This window comes from Mytilus galloprovincialis, chromosome 2 (assembly GCF_965363235.1).
Source record: "Mytilus galloprovincialis chromosome 2, xbMytGall1.hap1.1, whole genome shotgun sequence".
NCBI lineage: Eukaryota > Metazoa > Mollusca > Bivalvia > Mytilida > Mytilidae > Mytilus > Mytilus galloprovincialis.
The window spans coordinates 111879288-111906540 of NC_134839.1; the positions used below are offsets into that span (position 1 = coordinate 111879288).

The 27253-nt window shown below is 33.7% G+C and overlaps 1 protein-coding gene across 2 annotated transcripts in view; it reads right to left on the reverse strand.

Moving 5' to 3' along the window:
- The window catches only part of LOC143065391 (uncharacterized), a 50448-nt gene extending 30977 nt beyond the window's left edge, over positions 1 to 19471 (reverse strand). The window contains exons 1-7 of one of the 2 annotated variants that reach the window (XM_076238934.1): positions 19347 to 19471; positions 13647 to 13734; positions 12631 to 12696; positions 11956 to 12138; positions 9047 to 9124; positions 8675 to 8800; positions 7005 to 7091 (exon numbers count right to left, since the gene is read on the reverse strand). In XM_076238934.1, the coding sequence (XP_076095049.1) occupies positions 7005 to 7091; positions 8675 to 8800; positions 9047 to 9124; positions 11956 to 12138; positions 12631 to 12696; positions 13647 to 13706 (600 nt within the window). In that variant the 5' untranslated portion in view covers positions 13707 to 13734; positions 19347 to 19471. Of the gene's footprint in view, positions 1 to 7004; positions 7092 to 8674; positions 8801 to 9046; positions 9125 to 10796; positions 10866 to 11955; positions 12139 to 12630; positions 12697 to 13646; positions 13735 to 19346 lie in introns of those variants that run through there. The other variant, XM_076238935.1, reaches the window with a different exon arrangement.
- Positions 19472 to 27253: the final 7782 nt, after the last annotated feature.

Sequence of the window (27253 nt, forward strand, 5' to 3'; positions counted from 1 at the left end):
TTACAAGCATGTAAGTTTTGACCAGGAAAGTTAACGTTAGGTGATTAGGTGAGTGAAGAGCAATTTTCCATTTCTAAAATGACAGGCATGTAAGATTTGACCAGGAACGTAGACGTATTAAGATGAGTTAGGAGCAAGTTTTATTTTCTTAAGTTTAACAAATTATTGTTGAGATCAAACAGTGCCACTCACACGAATTCAAAATATTCAGGTTTCAGAGTGGATGTGGGTTTGTATTTATACGTCCTGTACATTAAAAAAAAACTACTCGAACGGATTTCATTTAAAGATAAAAATCAACCTCTCGTTATAGATTATCGTAAAACTATGAGCTTGTCGGTCTTAAAAATTACAGGCAGGTAGATTTTGAGCAGGAACTTTAATAGTCTTTAATGTTAGGAGGGTTCAGATCTCGAGCAAATTTCAATATCTGAAGAGTTTCAAATTGTGTTAAGAGTCAAACAAGCACGAACTGCAAATCGACGAGTATCTGAGTGCATGTGGCTTAGTACTTATACATCCTGCACTTAAAAACTGATTTAAAGGGTTTTACAGAAAGTCACCAGAAGATCTTCAACCACTTGTGTTGGCTGAATGTAAAACTCTTAGCCTACCGGTCTTGAAAATTGCAGGCATGTAAGGTTTGACCAGGAAAATTAAAGTTAGGTGATCAGGTGAGTGAAGAGCAGTTTTCAATTACTAAAATTGCAGGTATGTAAGTTTTGACAAGGAAAGTTAACGTTAGTTAATCAGGTGAATGAAGAGCAATTTTCAATTTCTAAAATGACAGTCATGTAAGTTGTTCAGATCTCGAGCAAATTTCAATATCTCAAGAGTTTCAAATTGTGATAAGAGTCAAGCTAGAACGAACAGCAAATCGACGAGTATCTCAGTACATGGGGCTTAGTACTTATACATCCTGCACTAAAAAACTGATTTAAAGTGTTTTACAATAAGTCACCAGAAGATCTTCAACCACTTGTGTTAGCTGAATGTAAAACTCTTAGCCTACCTGTCTTGAAAATTGCAGGCATGTAAGGTTTGACCAGTAAAGTTAACGTTAGGTGATCAGATGAGTGAAGAACAATTTTCAATTTCTTAAATATCAGGCATGAAAGGGGTTCAGATCTCGAACAAATTTCAATATCTCAAGAGTTTCAAATTGTATTAAGAGTCAAGTTAACACGAACTGCAAATCGACGAGTATCTGAGTGAATGTGGCTTAGTACTTATACATCCTGCACTTAAAAACTGATTTAAAGGGTTTTACAGAAAGTCACCAGAAGATCTTCAACCACTTGTGTTAGCTGAATGTAAAACTCTTAGCCTACCGGTCTTGAAAATTGCAGGCATGTAAGTCTTGACCAGGAAAGTTCACGTTAGGTGATCGGGTGAGTGAAGAGCAATTTTCAATTTCTAAAATTACAGGCACGTAAGTTCTGACCAGGAAAGTTAACCTTAGGTGATCAGGTGAGTGAAGAGCAATTTTCAATTTCTAAAATTACAGGCAGGTAAATTTTGACCCATCTTCGCTAGCCAAGGGTTACGATCCACTCCCGCTCTCTTCACCCTTGGCAGATTGAGCCAACATTTGTGATATCAATGTTGCGCCATCTATCGGAAGATTAAAGTCACGCCCATTCCGAATACATTATTCTTGACCAATGGTAGCACTTGAACTCTTCAATTTGGAGGTAAAACACGGTAGAGTCTAGATTCTACCCACTTGGCAAAGCCGGAAACGAAAATATACGTCAACATTCATGCATTTGTGCATGAAACATACACAGGAACTTCTATTAGTTGATTAAAAACATTCAAGTTGTCACTAAATATAGTCGTATGTTTAGTGATGTAAAGACTTGTTGCACAATAAACACGTGGCAATTGTTTACAAACACTTTCTACATTTACACGTGATCATGTTATAGGCGCCTTTTGATTGGATGCAGCGAGTTTCTACTGCAACCAATAAAAATCCTTACCTTGTGTCTCCGAAATATTATCTCAATCCGCCAAGGGTGAAGAGAGCGGGAGTGGATCGTAACCCTTGGCTAGCGAAGATGATTTTGACCAGGAAAGTAAACCTTAGGTGATCATGTGAGTGAAGAGCAATTTTCAATTTCTAAAATAACAGACATGTATGTTTTGACCAGGAATGTTAACGTTAGGTGATCAGGTGAGTGAAGAGCAATTTTGAAACAAAGCACACTAGAAAACTTACGGCCTAATAAATATACAAAAGTTTAACGACAAAACTCAAGGCCAACGGTCTTATTAATACACAAACGAACGGCAACCAACCAGTTAATTACAGGCTCCTGACTTTGTACATGCACGTCCATACAGAAATATGTTGGATTTAAACTTGTTGGTGGGATATCAACCCTTCCCTAAACCTTAGACAGTGTTGTAACAGTACAACATAAGAACGAATTTTGGTAACATTACAATAAAGTTTCATCCAGTTGAGCCTTATAGTGGAAGATCTATCATTTTTCACATTTTAACTGTTTCCATGGTTACGGCAGCCATTTTGAAAATTCCAAGTTCAAAATACACCTCTCCCTAAGGCAGTTACTATTCTGTTAAGTTTCATCCAGTTTTGAACACTTTGAATATTTTCGGATTTTTGCTGTTTCCATAGTTACAGTGGCCATTTTGAAAATTCCAACTTAAAAATGCAAGTCTGCCTATGCCAGTTACCATTCCTGTAAAGTTTAATCCAGCTTGTAGCACTTTAATGTTTTTGAAATTTTGAACATTTGTGCTGCAACCATGGTTACAGTAGATAATTCCAAAATTCTAAAAGCACACACCTCATTGCCACATGTCATGTTATATATCCATACAGTTTGATTTACTTTGAAGCAATACCCTTTGAAAAAATGCCGATTTTATGCATTTTTCTATAGGGTCAATGCAAAACTTGTCCCCAGTTTCCATGACAGCGGCGGCCAATTTGAACTATCCAAATATTGTTTTGACATCTTGACATACTGGGTCATATTTTCATAAAGTTTCATCCAGCTGGATGTTATAATGAAAGAGTTAGCATTTTTGATATTTTAGCTGTTTCCATGGTAACGGCAGCCATTTTGGAAATTCCAAAGTCAAACTGCAAATCATCTCATGCCAGATACCATTCCTGTGGAGTTTCTTCCAGTTTGGAACACTTTGAATATTTTCGGATTTTTGCAGTTTCCATGGAAACGGCAGCCATCTTGACCATTCCAAAGTCAGCGGATGGCACCCTCCCCCCATTGCCAGGCGAGCGACAGCCATTTTGAAAATTGCAAAGTCATAGAGTACATCTTCACATGCAAAATATCATTTTTGTAAAGTTTCATTATGTTTGGAGCATTTTGAAAATTTTGACATTTTTGCTGTTTCCATGGTTACGGTGGCCATTTTGAAAATTCCAACTTCAAAATGCAACTCTACACATGTCAATTACCATTCCTGTAAAGTTTCATCCAGTTTGCAGCATTTTGATTATTTTGAAATTTTGGACAATTTTGCTGTTTCCATGGTTACGGCGGCCATTTTTGAAATTCCAACTTCAAAATGCAACTCCGCACATGTCAGTCACTTTTCCTGTAAAGTTTCATCCAGTTTCCAGCACTTAATTTTTTTGGGAAATTTTGAACATTTGTGCTGCAACCATGGTTACAGTAGATAATTCCAAAATTCTAAAAGCAGACATCTCATTGCCACATGTCATGTTATATATCCATACAGTTTCATTTACTTTGGTGCACTACTCTCTGAGAAAATGCTGATTTTATGCATTTTTCCATAGGGTCAATGCAAAACTTGGCCCCAGTTTCCATGACAACGGCGGCCATTTTGAACTATCCAAATATTGTCTTGACATCTTGGCATACTGGGTCACATTTTCATAAAGTTTCATCCAGCTGGATGTTATAATGAAAGAGTTAGATTTTTTTATATTTGAGCTGTTTCCATGGTAACGGCAGCCATTTTGGAAATTCCAAAGTCAAACTGCAAATCATCTCATGCCAATTACCATTCCTGTGGAGTTTCTTCCAGTTTGGAACACTTTGAATATTTTCGGATTTTTGCAGTTTCCATGGAAACGGCAGCCATCTTGACCATTCCAAAGTCAGGTGCACAACTTCATATGCTGGTCCACATTATGGTATAGTTCCATCAACATTGGTCCATACAATTCCGAGAAACTGTGTGGACAAAATGTGTTGAAGAAGAATAATAAAAATAAGGAAAAAAAGAAACGTACAATAACAATACGTCACCCCAACTCCGTTGAGGGTGCCATAATAACTAGAATTGCTATTGCAAGCAATAGCGGATGTCACCCTTCCCCCCATTGCCACTAAGCGGCAGCCATTTCAAAAACCTTTAAAAGTGAATGCACATATTTGCATGGATATACATTTTTCTGTAAATTTTCAGAACATTTAGATCATTTTTTAAAATATGACATTTTTGCCGTTTCCATGGCAACGGCAGCCATTTTGAAAGTTTCAAAGTCAAAAGTCTCATCTATACATGCCAGTTTACAATATTATTAAGTTTCATTAAGTTTGGAGCATTTTGAAAATATTTGACATTTTTCCAGTTTCCATGGCAACGGTGGCCATTTTGGAAATTCCAACTTCAAAAGTTTCATGCAGACTTGACAGTCAACAATCATAGTAAGTTTCATTACTTTTTGAGCATTTTGAAATTTTTGACATTTTGGCTGGTTTCTATGGTTACACAGACCATTCCAAATTTCTAATGGCAGATAGCACATTGGTACATGGGAGGGAACATACCATCAGAGTTTCAATAGATTTGACCTACCCTTTTAAGAAAGTAAATGCCATTTTTAGGTGTTTTTGGACCATTTTTACCAATGTGCATTGTTTCCATGGAAACGGCAGACATTTTGGAAATTCCAACGCCAAATTCCACCTCTACCAATGTTGCTCATCGTTACTGTGAAGTTTCATTAAATTTGGAGCATTTCCATTTTTTGGTAACTTTTGGTGTAGTATCCATGGCAACATAGCAGTTCCAATGATTGCCAAAATCATCCCAAAACCAGTGTATAGTGGGCACCTACATTGTATCAAAATCTAAAGATTTTAAGGTTAAGCATTCTCAAACAATTCACCTAACTCCAAAATTATATTTTTTCACCATTTTTCTGTTTCCATGGTGATGGCAGCCATTTTTTAGATCCAAAGTCAAAAAGTCTAAAGGAAAGTCAGGGTTCCTTGTTATAGTGCACCATCATTCAGATTGGTTCCTTTAGCTCTGAGAAAGCGGGCGGACAAAATTAGGTGGAAGAAAAATAATAATAACTAGAATTGCCATTGCAAGCAATAGCGGATGTCACCCTTCCCCTATTGCCACTAAGCGGCAGCCATTTTAAAACAATTTAACAGTGAATGCAGATCAATGCATTGCGATATATCTTTCTGTAAATTTTTAGTACATTTTGAGCATTGTCAAAAGTTTCACATTTCTTCTGTTTCCGTGGCAACGGCAGCCATTTTGAAAATTCCGAAGTCAAAAGTCTCATCTATACATGCCAGTTAACAATAATATTAAATTTCATTAAGTTTGGAGCATTTCGAAAATATTTGACATTTTTGCAGTTTCCATGGCAACGGTGGCCATTTTGGAAATTCCAACTTCAAAAGTCTCATGCAGACTTGACAGTCAACAAATATATTAAGTTTCATCAAGTTTGGAGCATTTTGAAATTTTTGAAATTTTTTGACATTTTGGCTGGTTTCTATGGTAACAGATACCATTCCAAATTTTTAATGGCAGATACCACATTGGAACATGGGAGGGAACATACCAACAAAGTTTCAACGGATTTGACCTACCATTTTAAGAAAGTAAATGCCACTTTAAGGTTTTTGAAGCATTTTGACCATTTTTGACTTGTTTCCATGGTAACGGCAGACATTTTTGAAATTCCAACGCCAAATTTCACATCTTCCAATGTTGCTCATCGTTACTGTGGAGTTTTATTAAATTTGGAGCATTTTGATATTTTGGAAATTTTTGGTGTAGTTTCCATGGCAACATGATAGTTCCAATGATTGCCAAAATCATCCAAAACCAGTATATGCCCGGCACCTACATTGTATCAAAATATAATGATTCTAAGTTAAAGCAACTCCAAATAATTCATTAAAACTAAAAACTGGAATTTTTCACAATTGTTCCGTTTCCATGGTAACGGCAGCCATTTTTAATAGTCTTAAGACCTACAGAAACCCGAAATTTTGTGTTCCTCATTATACTTAACTATCACTAAGATTGGTTCCATTGGCTCAGAGAAAACTGACGGACAAAATAGGTGGAAGAATAATAATAATAATACAGAAAAAGAAACAGAGGAAAAGCAATATGTCACCCGACATTGTCGATCGGGTGACATAATAATAATAATACGGAAAAAGAAACAGAGGAAAAGCAATATGTCACCCGACATTGTCGATCGGGTGACATAAAAATAATAAGAACTGAGCAAAAACAATAAGTCTCCAAACTTTGTTTGGGAGACTTAATAACAAATCTGGTAGGATAGTAGCATTTCAGATTTTACTAGTTTGGGAGAACTTTTCAATGAACAAGTCATTGTCATATAGTTTTAGCATCCAAAAACATTTAAACATGTTTAATTTCAAAAATATACATCTAAATGAATAAATATAAGCACCACCTAACAGAAAATATTGTAAAATTTCAAGATATACGAGTCCAACTCATCTTAAAAGGAAGCACAATAGACTCAATCACTGGAGCATGAAAACAAGGTCATAGATTTTTCAATTGAAAACTTAATAAAGGTAAAATAGGTCAAATATTTCTTAGACATGTTAACTATTAATGTGCAAGATATCAAAACCAGTTCAGATCTCTTCTCCTATAACAATTTTCATAACCTCTTATGTTTCTGCCTTTCTTCTTTTTAAAAATTATATCAACCTCTCTCTCCATGAAAATGTACTTACTTGACCTCTAACTCCATAGCAATGACCTTTCCTACAAATTGTCTTCATATCATCAGTTTTCTGTCTACATTGATGGCAGGTTGTACCCTACAGTAAATGAAGACAAGAGTGCACACGCTGAAATGTCTCGCCTTCTATACTAATCATTGATATTATGTTGATAGTCCTAAGTATAAAGCTAAGCTTTAATACAACTGTCACATAAACTTAACATTAACCAAGATAACTAAACAAAGACCAATGAACCTTGAAAATGAGGTCAAGGTCAGATGAACCATGCCAGGCAGACATGTACAGCTAACAATGCTTCTATACAACATATATAGTTGACCTATTACTTATAGTTTAAGAAAAATAGACCAAAACACAGAAACTTAACACTGTGCAATGAACCTTGAAAATGAGGTCACGGTCAAATAAAACCTGCGCGACTGACATAAAGATCATAAAATATTTCCATACACCAAATATAGATGACCTACGGCATATAGTATTAGATAAAAAGACCAAAACTCAAAAACTTAACTTTGACCACTGAACCATGAAAATGAGGTCAAGGTCACATGACATCTGCCCGCTAGATAGGTACACCTTACAATCATTCCATACAACAAATATAGTAGACCTATTGCATATAGTATGAAAAACAGACCAAAACACAAAAATTTAACTATAACCACTGAACCATGAAAATGAGGTCAAGGTCAGATGACACCTGCCAGTTGGACATGTACACCTTACAGTCCTTCCATACACCGAATATACTAGTCCTATTGCTTGTAGTATCTGAGATATGGACTTGACCACCAAAACTTAACCTTGTTCACTGATCCATGAAATGAGGTCGAGGTCAAGTGAAAACTGTCTGACAGACATGAGGACCTTTCAAGGTACGCACATATCAAATATAGTTATCCTATTACTTATAATAAGAGAGAATTCAACATTACAAAAAATCTGAACTTTTTTTTCAAGTGGTCACTGAACCATGAAAATGAGGTCAAGGACATTGGACATGTGACTGACGGAAACTTCGTAACATGAGGTATCTATATACAAAGTATGAAGCATCCAGGTCTTCCACCTTCTAAAATATAAAGCTTTTAAGAAGTTAGCTAACACCGCCGCCGCCGCCGTAGCCGCCGCCGCCGGATCACTATCCCTATGTCGAGCTTTCTGCAACAAAAGTTGCAGGCTCGACAAAAAATCAAATTAAATCATATCAAGAAAATTCATCAAGGTTAATTTCTTTCAAATTTTCTTTGAATATCAGACTTGCAATTTGCATAAGAGTACAGATCAGCACGAAGTCTAACTTCATTTAAATAATAGCTGTATACAAATTTTTCTGTCATCATTGTAATATTTTAAAATTTCAGAGTTGCATAGGTGGAAAAAAAAAATAACCTTTAAAGGAAAAAAGTTATGACCTTGACCTTTGACATACCAACCAAAAATCTACACTGAGAATAAACTTGCTCTTTCTATGGGGTATTCCCAACCTTAGCTTGGTGAATATTGGACATATGGTTCAAAATATATAACTCTAAAACCAAAATTTTGTCCACATTTCAGTTGACCAGGAACAAAAGGTCTAAAGAAATATCAATTTACTATCTTTTGACTCCTGCAATTTATAAATGTATATCAGTCTCTAAGTCAAAGCTTACATAAAAACTATCATATCTCTTATCACTGACAAACAATGCTACTCTAGATAAATCCTCGTCAGTGATCTCATCAGCTGACCGATTGTCACGATGAACACGATGTATTCTTTTCGGCAAATCATTTTCCTGAAAATAAAAAAGATAAATATTAATGATGTATTTTTTTACTTCAATTAAAACAATTTACTTTTAAGACCCACTCACGATCCTCCTTGATGAAAAAAATTGTCGTTGAAAATATGTTGATCTATAAAATCTAATTAACTTAAAATCCAATTTCATTTTAATTGATAATATAATAAAAATATATTCAGTGTCTGTACAAATATGAAATATTTCTGCAGAAACTTTGCAAATACATGAAATACTAACCTCATCACTGTTTTCATCGTTTCCTCCTGTCTGTTGATTTCTTCCTTTGTTGAAAAAGCCAAATCTAACTTGGAGGGACTGCAAATAGAGGAATTTGTTCAAAATCATTTATTCCAGTGTCTGTAGTGATATTAGCATTTATTTTATCTATTTTTGTCATAACAAATAAAACATTAATACCACACTTTGTGTATTAAGAAAAATATCAAATAACCACAACAAGGCTGATATAATCAATCAATAAGGAACAGCAAAGTTTCACATAAAAAAGTTCTTACAATATTTAGCCTCATTATTTTAAAAGTCAGCATCTATACAAGTGAATGTAAGAACAAACCAAAACATGAACAAGTTAACAGACAATTTGGTTGTGTAATTCATTATGATGCCTGTTGTAGAGTGAGTGCCCTACTTTCCAGACATAAAACATCTTTTTTTGATGCCTCTGTGGTCTGTTTCATGACAATATTTTTGTCCCTATCAAACATTATTAGTCACAGTGTGCAATTTTCCTAATACAAGAATTATCAGATCAATAAAATTCATATCGGGTTAGGCAAAGCCAAACCAGATATGAATTTTATTGACCCGATAAATTCCGTATTAGGACAATTGAACACTGTGTAAAGAATTTATCCTGATTTTGTTATTTCACAAATTATTATGTTCAAATTCAATATTAGGACGATATCAACCAAATATATTTTAAATATTTAATCTAAAACTGTGAAAAATTCAAAATATTAGGACTGTAAAGCAACTCAATTTTTTTTTTTATTAGGTCAAATGGTATAAGGGAGATAATTCCAATTGATGTAATAAAAAATTGTACTGAAATTTATTAGGACAATATCAGACAAGAGGCTGTCACAACGACAGCAAACCAGATTTATTAACATTTATTTGTGTCCTGCCAATATCACATGAACCATAACTGATGAACGGTGAAAGTGAAAATCGTCAATATCAAATTTGACCTCCATTTTGTCATCAGTATCAACATATTAAAATTTGAAAAGCTTAGATTGAATGGTTCATGAGTAAATGCAACAACATGAATGGAAACGCCATTTTTCGATCTTTCAAGAACCATAACTCCTGAACGGTAAAGTCAAAATCAACATTATTGAACTTGACCTCCATTTTGTCATCAGTAACAACATATTAAAATTTGAAAAGCTTTGGTTGAACCGTTCATGAGTAAATGCACGGACACGACTGGAAAAGCCATTTTTCACTCTTTCAAGAAACATAACTCCTGAACGGTAAAAGTCAAAATCGTCATTATTGAACTTGACCTCCATTTTGTCATCAGTAACAACATATTACAATTTGGGAAGCTTTGGTTGAACAGTTCATGATTAAATGCACGGACACGACTGGAAATGCCATTCTTCAATCTTTCAAGAACCATAACTCCTGAACGGTAAAAGTCAAAATCGTCATTATTGAACTCGACCTTCATTTTGTTGTCTGTAACAACATATTAAAATTTGAAAAGCTTTGGTTGACAATTCATGAGTAAATGCAAGGACAACATTTGGTTGCCGGCCGACCGCCGTACATCCCCAAATCAATAACCGACATTTTTGTCACAAAAATCCGGTTAAAAATCAAATTGCGAGAAATTACTCTAAATCAGGATAAATTTATTTACAGTAGCAGTCTTTCATAACTTAACACTTACACTGGCTGATTCTGAAGGAGAGTCTGATGAGAATGATGAAGCCTTTCATTACTTAACACTTACACTGGCTGATTCTGAAGGAGAGTCTGATGAGAATGATGAAGCAGTGGATGACATTACTTAACACTTGCACTGGCTGATTCTGAAGGAGAGTCTGATGAGAATGATGAAGCCTTTCATTACTTAACACTTACACTGGCTGATTCTGAAGGAGAGTCGGATGAGAATGACGAAGTCTTTCATTACTTAACACTTACACTGGCTGATTCTGAAGGAGAGTCTGATGAGAATGATGAAGCCTTTCATTACTTAACACTTACACTGGCTGATTCTGAAGGAGAGTCTGATGAGAATGATGAAGCCTTTCATTACTTAACACTTACACTGGCTGATTCTGAAGGAGAGTCTGATGAGAATGATGAAGCAGTGGATGACATTACTTAACACTTACACTGGTTGATTCTGAAGGAGAGTCTGATGAGAATGATGAAGCCTTTCATTACTTAACACTTACACTGGCTGATTCTGAAGGAGAGTCTGATGAGAATGATGAAGCCTTTCATTACTTAACACTTACACTGGCTGATTCTGAAGGAGAGTCTGATGAGAATGATGAAGTCTTTCATTACTTAACACTTACACTGGCTGATTCTGAAGGAGAGTCTGATGAGAATGATGAAGCAGTGGATGACATTACTTAACACTTACACTGGCTGATTCTGAAGGAGAGTCTGATGAGAATGATGAAGCAGTGGATGACATTACTTAACACTTACACTGGCTGATTCTGAAGGAGAGTCTGATGAGAATGATGAAGCAGTGGATGACATTACTTAACACTTGCACTGGCTGATTCTGAAGGAGAGTCTGATGAGAATGATGAAGCCTTTCATTGGTTAACACTTACACTAGCTGATTCTGAAGGAGAGTCTGATGAGAATGATGAAGCCTTTCATTACTTAACACTTACACTGGCTGATTCTGAAGGAGAGTCTGATGAGAATGATGAAGTCTTTCATTACTTAACACTTACACTGGCTGATTCTGAAGGAGAGTCTGATGAGAATGACGAAGTCTTTCATTACTTAACACTTACACTGGCTGATTCTGAAGGAGAGTCTGATGAGAATGATGAAGCCTTTCATTACTTAACACTTACACTGGCTGATTCTGAAGGAGAGTCTGATGAGAACGATGAAGCCTTTTATTACTTAACACTTACACTGGCTGATTCTGAAGGAGAGTCTGATGAGAATGATGAAGCAGTGGATGATAGAGAACCACGTCGACCTCTGGTGCGTGGTGGGCTGTAGTTCATTTGGTTACATCTTCCATTTCGTGAAGGATATCTCCGTGGTTCATAGTCGGAGCTATCTATTGACCTTGATTTTATGTCTCTGGGTTTCTGGGGAAAAACATAGAATATCACTTTTCATAGATGTATTGCAAAAGTAAAGAAACTCATGATAATTAATCTTCGAGTGATAGATTTCTCTTAGAAGAAATTCAAAAGTTCAAGTGAATATTTCATGTAAGAATATATTTCAATAATTGATTGATGAGCAACAAAATACAAATTGGTTAACATATAGTGTACATGTTCACCTGAAGCTTGATACATCTTGTTCACCTTAAGGCAGGTTTATAATAAATATTTTGTATAAGAATAAAGTACAAGAAATATCACCAGGATAAATGATGTACATGTCTGATTATAATATCAAATTTTATTTGGCCTTAAAGTACAAAAGAAACAAAAATTATCACATATAAGAGTTTAAATGTCTTGTCGGTTTTACCCATCATGATTTAATTTTAATGTATGTTTGAAGTGTGCAATATGAATGTTATCCTACTGGTATCACATTAAATTATAACTATTTATTTACTATCATACTTTAATTGGCTTGATCCTTCCTGGTACTTGCATCTCATTTTTCAAGTCAGCCATCAACTTTTCCAACTAAAACAAAAATATAATCTTGAGATCAAATTTAAAGTATTGAATCCATCCAACTTTTATCTGTCACGTGACGCCCAGTCATTTTCAATCATTACTAGAGTTAAAATAGTAATGTAAACTAGAAATATACATGTGTACTTTAACTCTCATTTCCTATCTACCAGAAAACATATATATCTTAAAAATTGAAGCAAAACAATTGTTGATATGTTGAACATTTAAACAATAGCAAATAAAGAAAAAGGCCCAAGCTCATCTGACAAAGGGCGATATCCAAGTATTGCTGAAGATTTCAAATTCAAACTATGAATTGCAAACAAAAAAATGACTACTGTATTACTGTTTGAAAAAAAAAATAACCTACTAACAAGGAATTATTTGAATCTGGAATGATTTTGAATTCTGGAAAATCGATGAGAAATTTATGATGAAAACTAACCCAACTAAATAGGGTTAGCCATGTGTGCATGACTAAGGGCGGTTAGTTAGTTGATACTGAAATGATAGTGAAAGTAAAATTAACCTGAGCCATGCGTGCATGGCTAACCCTATTTAGTTAGGTTAGTTTTCATTACACATTTCTAATCAATTTTCCAGAATTTAAAATTATTCCAGATTCAAATAATTTGTTGTTTACTGTCATGACTGTAAATTCAGAAATTATTGCGTGCATTTATTATTGCGATTTTGTCATTTCAGACTTAAAAGCAATTTTATTTTTTACGATTTTGAGAAAAATCCTGTTTAATTCATATAAAACATTTCAAAATGCGAGTTTAAATTATTGCATTTACAACTCTGTTGTATTTTTCGCAATAATAAAACCTCTCAATAATTTCTGAATTTACAGTATATAGATGTATTCTTCGATGGTATATTCATGATCCATCTGTCGGTGGAACGACTCTCATTGCTTATCTTAAAAAGAAAAAATTAATTAGAATATTTACCATAACTCTGTTGTCTTCCAAGTTTCGATGTCGTAATTCTTCATATTCACTGGTAGCCATAGTGATCAGATATACCAACTCTACTTGTCTGTAATATCAATAGAAATAAGAATAACTGTATGGAATAATTTTAAAGCAGAATCTTACATATATTTATTTACTGTTTCCTGCATGTTTAAGTTGATAAAATAAAACAAGCAGATGAGGTGGTTCCCAAGCACAGAACTCTCCAATAGTCCAAATGAGTTGATTATAGGACTATCAGTATCATACTCTATAGCCAGTATTTTTAAACAAGAGTCCAAAAATAAATAGCTAAAATATCAAATCCCTAAACATGCTAAAAGGCATGATGGAAGTGACAATTGTAATTACAGATATTTTAAATACTATTGTATTATTATAATTAAATAGAGGAAATGGTTTATATTTTCACACTTTAAATATTATAAAAAGAAAAAAATAATGAAAGCCTTAAAGGCTGTTAAAGCAATTGTTGCAGGTTTATTTTTTGTGTTACTTTTATCTTTCATCAACATGTAAAAGATTTAAACATAACAAGAGTCTTGTTTGGAGAAAAAAGGATGTTTAAACTTTAAAAAACCTAAACTTATCCAGCAGAAAGTAATTTTTTAAATGTTTTACGTTTCCAAAGGGGATGACACATTTATTCGACTTAAAAATGTTTAAGGTGTAGGCAAATATATTTGCTAAAGCATATGATTTCTGATAAAAATCATAAGGCCAAAATAAAAAGATTGTATGTTTGCCCAAACGCGACCGACCCAAAATAAACCCGCCGACTCAAATTCTTTTTTTTACGTTTTTTTGAAGAATTTTTTTTTTTTCGGATTTATTTTGGGTCCGCTCCGTCATCGTACAAAACTTAAGGCTTAAATTAAAATATTGTTTGTTTGCAGTTTACCGACCGACCCTTGAAAATCCTCCCGACTGTGAAAATTTTATTGCTTTAAATTTGAAGAAATTTTTTTTAATATTTCTATTGACGCGATCCGGAACTTTGGGTCTTTCCGGAAATGATTTAAAGTCTGGGTCAATTACGCATTTCAAGTTCGGTTTTTCTTAGCTTCCCGTCAAGCGTTCATGTGACCATTTAATGATAAAGCACATGGAAATTGTTTACAGGTATCCATGAAGTCAAGGAGGAGTACTTTACGCTGTCGTCTCGTGTCAATTTTAAGACAAATAACAAACAAAAAAGTTTATCAGTAAACTGTTTATACAGATTCAGGCACATGTAATGATGTGTGATGATATCATTGACGATGATGCAGAGGATATTCATAACTGACACGATAACCATTCTGTCTCAAACAAATCGGGTACAGAATCTGTGGAGCCTGACTTTATGGAACCAATTTCAGTGGTTAAATAATTCGACAGCAGCTTGAAGTATGGCATATTTTCTACAAATCGTTGTGAAGACGACAAAGATGAAACCACTCCTCCGTGACTTAAATCTTCATGGATATCTGTAAACACACCTGTACGGAGAAAGAGCTCATTTGAAATGTTAATGGATATAGATCATGCCAAATCAATAAGAAGCAACCCTAACTACACAAAGATGGAGAGAAAATGAATGGTTAGCTTGAAAAATAAATATACTCTCTCTATATTAAATCTATATTCGATTGCAATGAGTATGCTCCTTTAGGATAAGGGGGGCTGCCCCACTCATTGCAATTATTCTCTTTCTTACAATATTAAATATATCCAAACTGTGTGGCCTGTGTGAATTCAATTAAAACATGTCCTTAGGAGCTATGCTGCCAATTTTTTTTATGCATTAAAAACATTTCAGTACAGACCATTTACTTTTAATGGGGTGCTATGGATTTCACCCCAAACTTTAGATTTCTTTGGTTTTCATTAAAGCCTGGCAAAAATATAACCTTATCACATATAATTAAATATTGTTAGAAATATGAAAACAGTCGAATACGAAGTCTTAATACTTTTTTTTCAAGTTGCCTTTTTTTCAATTGAGGAAGATTGAATGGTTATTTTTTTTTTTTTTATTAAAAATACACTCTTTAATACATTGTCTTATAAATCTTTAATATCTACATTTTTCTGATGAAAATACTCTACTCATGAAAACATTCTAGTCAAGAAGCATACATGTCTGAATATATTTCTTTAAAACAGTTCTAGTCATAATGACATTCCTTGTTTATAAGTGTTCCAGTATTTAATAATTATACCATATTGTATGTCATAAATTGGATAATGACACTATGTTAAAGTTTCAGTTTTGGTTAAAAAGTTTTTTATCTGAAAATGCCTGTTCATTTGATGTTGGTTTTCAGCATGTCCAGTGTTTGTTGTTTTAAAATGTTTTTTTTTTCTTCACAAGAAACTTGGTTTAGTGTAACTGCTTGTTTAAACTGTATTTTGGCTGATAAAATAAAATATTTTTCCTACCTACCGACCCTTCAGTCTGAAGGTACAGTCGGAAAACTGCAAACAAACATATTTTTAAGGTTGGCCTAATGTTTGTCGTCTTTGCGTTTGAAAGTAACTGTGAATAAGATTAAAAGAAAGCGTATAAAAGACGCAGTTAATCGATATTCGATGTTCTCTGTTTTTATCTTCTGATTTAACGAACGTAAAGAAGTAAAACATGTGAAGTGGCACAGTTTTTTTTTTACGCTGTAGTTGTCTGTACTACCAAACCCTTACCTATATGCTCAATGTTAATTTCATCGTGTTATCGAATATCTGATAAGAATATTCAGGTAGATTTGTTCAAAACCATGTGCAATCGAATATTTTCAATGTTATTCTGACAGGAAATGGATCCGGAAGTTGCGAATTTTCAATCTTGCAAGAAGATTTTGTTTTTACTGAATAAAAAGGAATTATTATTTCTTGATAAATTGTTGTCTTTAATTATAATCTTTCTTTATCATGTAAATTAGATGCCCTTTTATTCAAATAGTTCAAATTTACAAGTCTCATTAGACAAGATCAGTACGTTGCTGTTTGGGAGAATTTGATAAAACTATAATTGTTCACAGAATCAGAAATATAATCTTAACTGAATGTAACTCCCTCTGAATAATTTATTGCAATATATATCCCTTTTGACAAGAGAAATCTGACTTTTGACAGAAATATTTTTTTCACATGTGCAAAAGTAAAAACATGTTATGGACGCCATATTGGATTTTTATACAAATTTGTGAGGAAGCCTCTAGAACCATGACCTAAAAATAAATAGTCTTCAGCAAACGTTAACGTTATGCAATTATATTTTATCAATAATGATTATTTTCAAAAATTTAAACTTGATTATTTAAAGAAATAAAATTATAACAAATACGGCTTTGATTTATTTATAGCCAAATTAGTTTACCTGTGTGATAATGTAAATACAAATTTGTTTTCAAAACATAAAAAAGACACAAACTAAGGATGGTAGATAATAATTCATATAAATATTTTAGGACATTTAATCTATTTTAATAGAAATAGGATTTAAAAACTGCAAACAAATTTAATCATTACATATAATCAGCTGATATTTCTTTTACCCAAACATCGTGTTGATGGAACTGTTGAAAATCACTTCATAAATCCACCAGCCCTTTCACACAGCTAGCAATTGTCAGTGTTATAAACATCTCAGGATACAAATCATATAGTAGACTTATTTATTTATAGAGGTTTTAAATTCATGGCTTTTGGTTTTCTCTACAAAGGTTTGACGGAAAAAAAGATATACTGTTTTAAGATCTTTTAATATTTTCATGCAAATTCTGATAAAAAAAAAAAAAAAAAAAGAATTTGCCTACCTACCTACCCACACCCAGTCATCATGGGTCGGGTTTGGGCAAACTGAAATATTTTTAATTGTGGCCTAAAGTAGAGTGTTTTTTACTGGGCAATAATATACATGACAATCCACCAGGCTCCATTATCTGTATTGCATATAGTCCAACAGTTGTCCCCTTATAAGGCCAAAAACAAAAAAGTCTTGTTTCCTGCTAACAGCCAGAAAAAAATAGGGTAGGTAGGTACATGTAGGAAAATAAGTTTATCTTAATTTTTTTTTCTCTTCATTTTTCAGTCAAGGGTCTAACTTAAATAAGTTATTGGAGAAAAATAACAAACATGTTGTTATTTTGGGCTAAAATATCAAATAACTGTAATAACATGTATGTTACACGTTTCAAAGGGACAATATACAAACTTTATTTTGTTAAATATTCACAAGTTCTATTGATATTATAATTTTCTATATGTATACTTAACTTTGCAAAGATATAGCAGTTTATAGTTTACCAATCATGCATAGTACACCTATGTTTTTACAGAAAATATATTCCTGCAATAACCAAAGGGTGTTATTACAGCTTCTCTACATCTCTTTAAAGCCTTTGCTCAGACATATATCACAATGTATTTCAATTCATTGTAAGAAATGATCAGAACTTGTATTGAGGCATTGCCAATATTTAATTCCTATTGACAGAATGTCTAGTGCCTGTGATAGGAAGGAACTCAATACCAATTTCATTTTTTTAAAATAGTTATTTGATGTATGAAAAAATTGCTGCCTGATGATCATAAGTGTTTCCTTGTTTTCATTGAATTTGACGTCAAATCTCAAATCCTTAACAACAGAACCAAAATCGGAAACGTTACGGCATTTCTGTTTCTTTTTTAACAGATTTTGAAGTTAATAAATGTTTTCAATTCAATTCAATTCAAAATATTTTATTGTTCAAATATCAAATGTACATTTAAACAAAGGGATTGGACAAAAGGCAGTGCCTATACAAATCCTTTCCCATACAAGATGGATTGAATAACATGCATGATAGTATATAATTTTCTGATAAGTTAATAGATCATACGTTGTTGCAGTGAGTCAAGGGAGGCAATTCCCCCACTTCTTGAAGTATTTTATTGTGTATATGTATATAAATAACTATGTTAACAAAGTCAAAGCAAGACCTACTGAAGGTGGTGTCGAATTTTATACCACATTAATAAGTGTTGGTAAGGAATCAAGTAGATCATTAAGTGATTTTTTACTCGAATTCACAAACTCACTGCAACAAAGTTGTTCTATTTATATGAATAACAAGAATTGATTGGCCCTTTTTTGCAATACATAAGTAATTTAGTGTACCATCTTATTACATGACTATTAATTTCTTGATTTTTGAAAATATAATTACTAATACAAAAAATAAAATAAAATATATATAAAATAAATGTTTGAATTAAAAAAATAATTCATACAGACTCTGTCCTCTTTCAAAGACACAGGTAATGCCTGCCTCAGATGGAAGATTGAGCTATAAAGTTGTCATTGCACAAATTCATGCATTTCCTAGAATGAGGGGGGGTAGGACCTTTACCGGGACCGACAGTTTTTTTATGGTCAGGATTGACCCTTTCGGGATCTGGGAATTATTTTTTTGAATTTCTGGATTTAAATTTATTTAAATTCGGTACCTCAGGATTTCGTGCTTTTAAGCCGGGGATGTCAGGATCATGTTGTGACTCTGTTGACTTGATATACTCCCTTTTTTGCGGTAAGATAAACTTTTTTTGTCACGCCCCTTTCCAGCAAAAGCTTGGATCGATAAAACCTTATAATGTATACTGTTTGATTCTGCGTTTATCGACAAGCAATGGATCTATTTCAATACTATTTGATACCTTTTAGTTTTAAGAAAAACAACACACTACACTGCAGAGTTAATTAAAGTTGCACACGTGTGTCGATTTTCCCGGGTTAATATTCCAGCTGGTTTCCGGTTTGAACGTACCACTGCAATCCCCAGCAAATTAAGAGAAAAATACCAGTCACTGGCAAGACTAAGTTTAGACTCGTGTCGGTAGGAAAATGTCCATGGTCCGGTATTTTTTTAACAGTTTACTCCTCAATATTCATCTTGCTTAAAGCAACCAATTCCCATATGCTATATGTAAAGCTAAATGTGCAAGGATGGTGATATTGACTTACCTTACCGCTGAATCTTCTTCCGTCCTTCAGGACAACCTCCATAGTAGTAATTCACCTCCACCATCAAGAATATAATAACAGTTGTATGTACACAATATATATACAGTTTTTTGTACACAGTGTTCCGTTCACACGCGTTTCGATGCTTATCTTTTAGTCATTATTGATTGTCAGAATTTTACATATACAGTTTTTTGTACACAGTGTTCCGTTCACACGCGTTTCAATGCTTATCTTTTAGTCATTATTGATTGTCAGACATTATTGATTGTCAGAATTTTTTTTAATTGGAAAAAGTAAAATAAAAAAAATACTGAACCCTGAGGAAAACTCATAACGGAAAGTCCTTAATCAAATGGCAAAATCAAAACCTCAAATAACAACTGTCATGTTCCTAACTAGGCACAGGCATTGTCTTATGTAGAAAATGGTAGATTATGAATATGACCTACCAAACTAGACTATTACCAAGTTTGTAATAAAATGAGCAACACAACGGGTGCCATATGTGGAGAAGGATCTGCTTACCCTTACAGAGCACCTGAGATCACCACCGGTGTTGTTTAATAAAGGCAACAGTAGTATACCGCTGTTCAAAACTCATAAATCCATGGACAAAAAACAAAATCGGGGTAACAAACTAAAACCGAGGGAAACGCATTAAATATAAGAGGAGAACAACGACACAACACCGAAACGCAACACACACAGAAACAGACCAAGCAACAGACAAAACACCACGAGAATAACAAATATATTTAGTCTTTTGTTTTCTATATTGTGTCTTGTGTAGTGTTTTTTTGTCTATTTTTTTTTCTTTTTTAGCCACATGGCGTTGTCAGTTTTTTTTTATCTATGAGTTTGATTGTCCCTCTGGTATCTTTCACAAATCTCTTAATTCTGGTTTTAAAACTGGCTTAACCTCTCACTTGTATGACAACTGATCAATTTCAATTATATTGACAAGGATGTGTGAACAAAACAAACAGACATTATAGGTAACCAGATGCTCCGCAGGGCGTAGCTTTATACGACCGCAGAGGTTGAACCCTGAACGGTTAGGGCAAGTATGGACACAACATTCAAGCTGGATTCAGCTCTAAATTTGGATTGTGATTAAATAGTTGACACAGCATAGGTTTCTGACACAGAATGAATGTGTTCTAATGAACTTAAAATTTTTGTTTCTCTTAGAGCAATTCACTATGCTGTTTAATATTAATCCTCTCAAAAAAATGTTTGAAGAAATTTTCTTTTTTATTTATGAAATTTCAAATGAGAAAAATTGAACCCAATTTTTTTAATCACATCCCCCTTTCCCTTATTCCAAAACTAATCTCAATTAAAATTTCTAATGGAGTTTGCAACAATAACTACTCATTTAAATACATCATAAAATATTAAGATGTAAAAAATCTGCTTGTTATCACTGAATGGTAAAGATTATTTTAATTTATCAGTTGGTAGTAAAAAGTGAATATACATTGTATATTGTATATAACAAAGATTTAAGTTGATTCTGGACAAAGAAAGATAACTCCAATTAAAAAAAAATCTTGCTATTGCACAATATTTTGCAATTAGATATTTCTTGCTTACTATTCTGGACAAAGAAAGATAACTCTAATTAAAAAAAAATTTGATATTTCACAATATTGTGCAATTAGATATTTCTTGCCATTGCGCAATACTGTGCAATTGAAAAGACTTGCTATTGCACAATACTTAATATAATAATTTTAGATCCTGATTTGGACCAACTTGAAAACTGGGCCCATAATAAAAAATCTAAGTACATTTTTGGATTCAGCATATCAAAGAACTTCAAGATTTCAATTTTTGTTAAAATCAGACATGTTTAATTTTGGACCCTTTGGACTTTAGTGTAGACCAATTTGAAAACAGGACCAAAAATGAAGAATCTACATACACAGTTAGATTTGGTATATCAAAGAACCCCATTTATTCAATTTTTGATGAAATCAAACAAAGTTTAATTTTGGACCCCGATTTGGACCAACTTGAAAACTGGGCCAATAATCAAGAATCTAAGTACATTTTTAGATTCAGCATATCAAAGAATCTAACTGATTCATTTTTTGTCAAAATCAAACTAAGTTTAATTTTGGACCCTTTGGACCTTAATGTAGACCAATTTGAAAACGGGACCAAAAGTTAAGAATCTACATACACAGTCATGACAGTTAGATTCAGCATATCAAAGAACCCCAATTATTCAATTTTGATGAAATCAAACAAAAGTTTAATTTTGGACCCTTTGGGCCCCTTATTATGTTGGGACCAAAACTCCCAAAATCAAACCCAACCTTTCTTTTATGGTCATAAACCTTGTGTTTAAATTTCATAGATTTCTATTTACTTATACTAACGTTATGGTGCGAAAACCAAGAAAAATGCTTATTTGGGTCCCTTTTTGGCCCCTAATTCCTAAACTGTTGGGACCTAAACTCCCAAAATCAATACCAACCTTCCTTTTGTAGTCATTAACATTGTGTTTAAATTTCATTGATTTCTATTTACTTAAACTAATGTTATTGTGCGAAAACCAAGAATAATGCTTATTTGGGCCCTTTTTTGGCCCCTAATTCCTAAACTGTTGAGACCAAAACTCCCAAAATCAATCCCAACCGTTCTTTTGTGGTCATAAACCTTGTGTCAAAATTTCATAGATTTCTATTAACTTAAACTAAAGTTATAGTGCGAAAACCAAGAAAATGCTTATTTGGGCCCTTTTTGGCCCCTAATTCCTAAAATGTTGGGACCAAAACTCCCAAAATCAATACCAACCTTCCTTTTGTGGTCATAAACCTTGTGTTAAAATTTCATAGATTTCCATTCACTTTTACTAAAGTTAGAGTGCGAAAACTAAAAGTATTCGGACGCCGGACGACGACGACGACGACGACGACGACGACGACGACGCCGACGCCAACGTGATAGCAATATACGACGAAAATTTTTTCAAAATTTGCGGTCGTATAAAAATGTCAGAAATCATTAGGGAAATCTGGCCCTAACTTGACTGCAATCATCCTTATGACATCTTGATTAAGATTTGCTTTGATCATATCTGACTGTGGCTTAAAAATTATAAGAGGTTCTACAGAACCCTGACTGTGTTTTGCCCGCTATTGCTTCGGTTTGAGTGAAATTGTTTTTTTATGACTACCAAAGTCGATTTATCAGTAACATTAAGGTGGGGAAAAGTTTTTATTATTCTTCAAATGCTTTTTCATAAGCTTGATATATTCTGCTAAAAAAATAAGTTTCAGAAAAAAATGTTTTCAAAACTTTGCTCTGGAAGTTGTCTTTTTATCATGAAAAATCTTGTTCCGAAGATTCATAAAATTCAAAAAAGCTTTGAGAAAGAAATTAATGTTTAAAACTCTTTAACCACAGACTGAAACTAAATGTTGACACAACCATGAAAACCGAACATTGACCAATGAAGCACCAAAATTAGGTCAATGTCAGATGATACCGGCTAGACAGACATATACAGCTTATAATTACAATCATTGTGTACAACAAATATAGTTGACCTGTTGCCTATAGTTTGGGGATGGGGGGACACAAAAACTTACATAGGCGGATCCAGGGGGGGGCCCTGGGGGTCATGAAGCATGACTGGAGCGGCCCCTCCCCCTTAGGTCAACCAAAGGGCCCCCCTTATGAAAAGTTCTGGATCAGCCACTGACTTAACACTTGGCACTGAACCGTGAAAATAAGGTCAAATAAAACCTACAAGACTGACATGTACATCATAAACTATTTCCATACACTAAATCTATAGTTAACCTATTGCATATTGATTTAGAGAAAAAGCCAAAAACCAATAAAACCAATAGAGTATTCTATAGCAACGTCAACAATGGACAATTATGACGTCACATACATGATGCCGTTTTTTTGTACTTCAGGGGTTCTAATTTTGTATACTTTGTCCTGATGAAGCCGATCTAATTGGTGAAACATGTCGACAATAAAAGATGCAGTTTACTCAAGTGTTGTTGTCAATGTAAGGGTATTTGATTTTTTTATCTGACAACCCTGCATACCATCTGGTATCCATTTAAGGGAACTCTACCAGCACAAAACATAAGAGGCGTTGGTTCAGCAGCTCTTTATTTTTCTTTATTTATAAGGCATCTATATACAAAGCATGAAGTATCAAGGTCTTCCACCTTTTAAAATAAAAAGCCGGATAACTACCCCATTGTCAAGCTTTTTGCGACAAAGAGTCGTATGCTCGACTAAAATCAGCAAAACAAGATCTACATAAGAGTCAACATAATTAAAAGTGTCCATGGTTTCCATTTTCCACAAGAGTAAATTTCTATGATTTATGTTTAAATGATGATTTTTTGACCAAACCCCTAGTCGAGGTAGGCATTCGGTGTTACCCTTGGATATCTGTCCAATCAGCTAACTTTTGTTTTCCCACGCTTTCCTCATCCTAATTTTATGATACTGTCTTACTTTTCAGGTAGTACTTTAAATTGTTGATACCACTGAATTACAGTAATATGTGTGAATTCTTTTCCTTTTCTTCTTTCTTTTGGAAATGATGTTGTCTGTCTTACTTTCTATTTATGGGTCTTGATAGCCCCCACATCTAATACTACTTTACACCCATAAAGTGACAATAATAGCTCACTATTGCAAGTTAACCATCAGAAAACTTCAACTCTCCCATGTTCAGTACATGCCATTCTATTTGCAGATAGGATAAGCTTTTGATGCAGTGTAATTTGATCAATATGTCAATGTTAACCAGATTAATTACTAAAGCAATTCTAGAAAGTGTAAAGGTGCCTAAAATTTGTGAACTTGTTATGTTGGCTTCTTGTCTCATTGACATTTACCTTATATTCAAGTGACTGAATTGTTGTATATTGATATTTTAAATGATTTATTCCATTTTTAGCCAAGTAAATAAGGTGGACACTCACTTCAAACCTAGAGGATATAGACTATGCAGATGATCTAGCATTAGTATCCCATACTGAAAATCAAATGAAAGAAAAAACAGAGAGATTAGAACAGAATGCCAGAATGATTGGTCTTAAAATCAACTCTAAGAAAACACAAATAATGACAGTAAACATGCTTAATACACCAGACATCAAAGTAAATGGAGAACAACTGGAATTGGTACAGTCCTTCACTTACCTAGGTAGTGTTGTAACATCAGAAGGTGGAGCTGAACAGGACATCAAAACTAGAATCGGCAAGGCAAGATCAGCCTTTCACAGACTAAGAAACATCTGGAAAACACCATCAATCAGAAAAAAGACCAAACTGAAAATTTATAACAGCTGTGTAACATCAGTTTTACTTTACGGAGCTGAATGCTGGAGAATGACCGAAAAAGACATTAACAGGTTATCCAGCTTTCATAACACCTGCCTACGTAGAATCATGAAGATATACTGGCCAAACAAAATAACAAATGAAGATCTTCATAAGAAAACAAAAAGCCAAGATATTGAAACCACTCTGCTACAGAAAAGATGGAGATGGCTTGGTCATGTCCTAAGAAACCCACAAGGAGACATGACCAAAGTTGCATTAAGATGGACACCAGAGGGAAAAAGGAAAAGAGGACGACCAAAAACAACATGGCGTAGAACAATAGAAACAGAGATGAAAGAGAGAGGTTACACCTGGGGAACTATTGAGAAAAAAGCAGGAAACAGAGAGGAGTGGCGGCAACTTGTCCTTGCCCTATGTGCCAAAAGGCATAACAAGGACTAAGTAAGTAAGTAACTGAATTACAGTAATATGTGTGAATTCTTTTCCTTTTCTTCTTTCTTTTGGAAATGATGTTGTCTGTCTTACTTTCTATTTATGGGTCTTGATAGCCCCCCACATCTAATACTACTTTACACCCATAAAGTGACAATAATAGCTCACTATTGCAAGTTAACCATCAGAAAACTTCAACTCTCCCATGTTCAGTACATGCCATTCTCTTTGCAGATAGGATAAGCTTTTGATGCAGTGTAATTTGATCAATATGTCAATGTTAACCAGATTAATTACTAAAGCAATTCTAGAAAGTGTAAAGGTGCCTAAAATTTGTGAACTTGTTATGTTGGCTTCTTGTCTCATTGACATTTACCTTATATTCAAGTGACTGAATTGTTGTATATTGATATTTTAAATGATTTATTCCATTTTTAGCCAAGTACATGTATTAATATAACTTAAATAGCAATATTTTAAAATAAGCAATTGGGTCTCCACCAACTTTTATTAAAGTATTTTATTTTAATGTTCACCAAGTCATTGTCAAAAGCTTATAATAGCCATGTATGCTAAAAAGTAAACAGTTTATAGACTTACAAAAATGTCAATGATACGAAATGCTGGCACTGTTATTTTAAGACACCCATTGTCATGAATCTAACTAATCACTAAGAAGTTGTAAACCACAAATCTTTTGTAGGGTAACACAAAATAAATGACATACAAAAAGGGTGAAATACACTTACATATTCTACCAGAGATCAGAATAATTCACTAAAATTTCTTTGGAGAATTTCTAAATACAGTCGAACCTCGTTGTGTTGAAGTCGAAGGGACCGCACCAAAGTATTCGACTCATCCGAGGTTCGACTCATCCGAGGTCGAGTGTGTCGTCATAAATTTTGAATGCATGAAATACGGTATGATATTTGTGTAAACTAGACACAATTAACAGTGTGCCTTTTCCATTCAATCTCCATTTTTGGTCCATCGTAATAATTAAAAACACAAGTATAGATACAAATCATGCACAAATAAAATCAATAGTCTACACAAATATTTACAAAGGTTAGTCGCTATAAATTATGAAATCATGCACGGCACGAAATAAATTCTGAACGGTCTCTGATGAGGTCGTCTGCTTTACATTAGATTATCATGAATTTATTATAATTGTCCTAATCCTTGTATCTATTGTAATTAATGAGTTTTAAATCATTTAATCTCGGCTTGGGTCATTTAAATTCGTTTCGTTTATCTCAGGTGAAAAATGTTCAACACACTAACATTCCGCTTGAACGATCACCAAAGGTGTTAATTAGCGGCCACCATAAACATGTCATTTTAACTGTTATACAAACAAGTATGTTTACTCAGCTTTAATCTCTTTTGAAAATGATTAGTTGACATAAGAAATACATCCGACTTAAATTTTTATCATCAAGATCATTAGGTCTGCATCTTTTGAAAATTCTTACTTTCGAAGTTCGAGACATCGGGGTCAATTTATTTTAATTTTACTTCGACGGGACTATAAAATTTACTCGACTTAACCGAGTATTCGAATCAACCGAGTTCGACTCATCAGAGGTAATTATGCATTGATCAAAAGGGAATTTTACTGGGACCGCGAAATTACTTCGACTCATCCGAGTTTTCGACACAACCGAGTTCGACACAACGAGGTTCGACTGTATATAAATGTTCATTGTGGCAAACCAGGATTTTATGGACAAATAGATGATTACTACTCATTTCATCTGAGACCATTTTTTTCTTCTCATTCTACACAAGTTCAACAAACAAAAGCAGATACAAAATAAAAAAA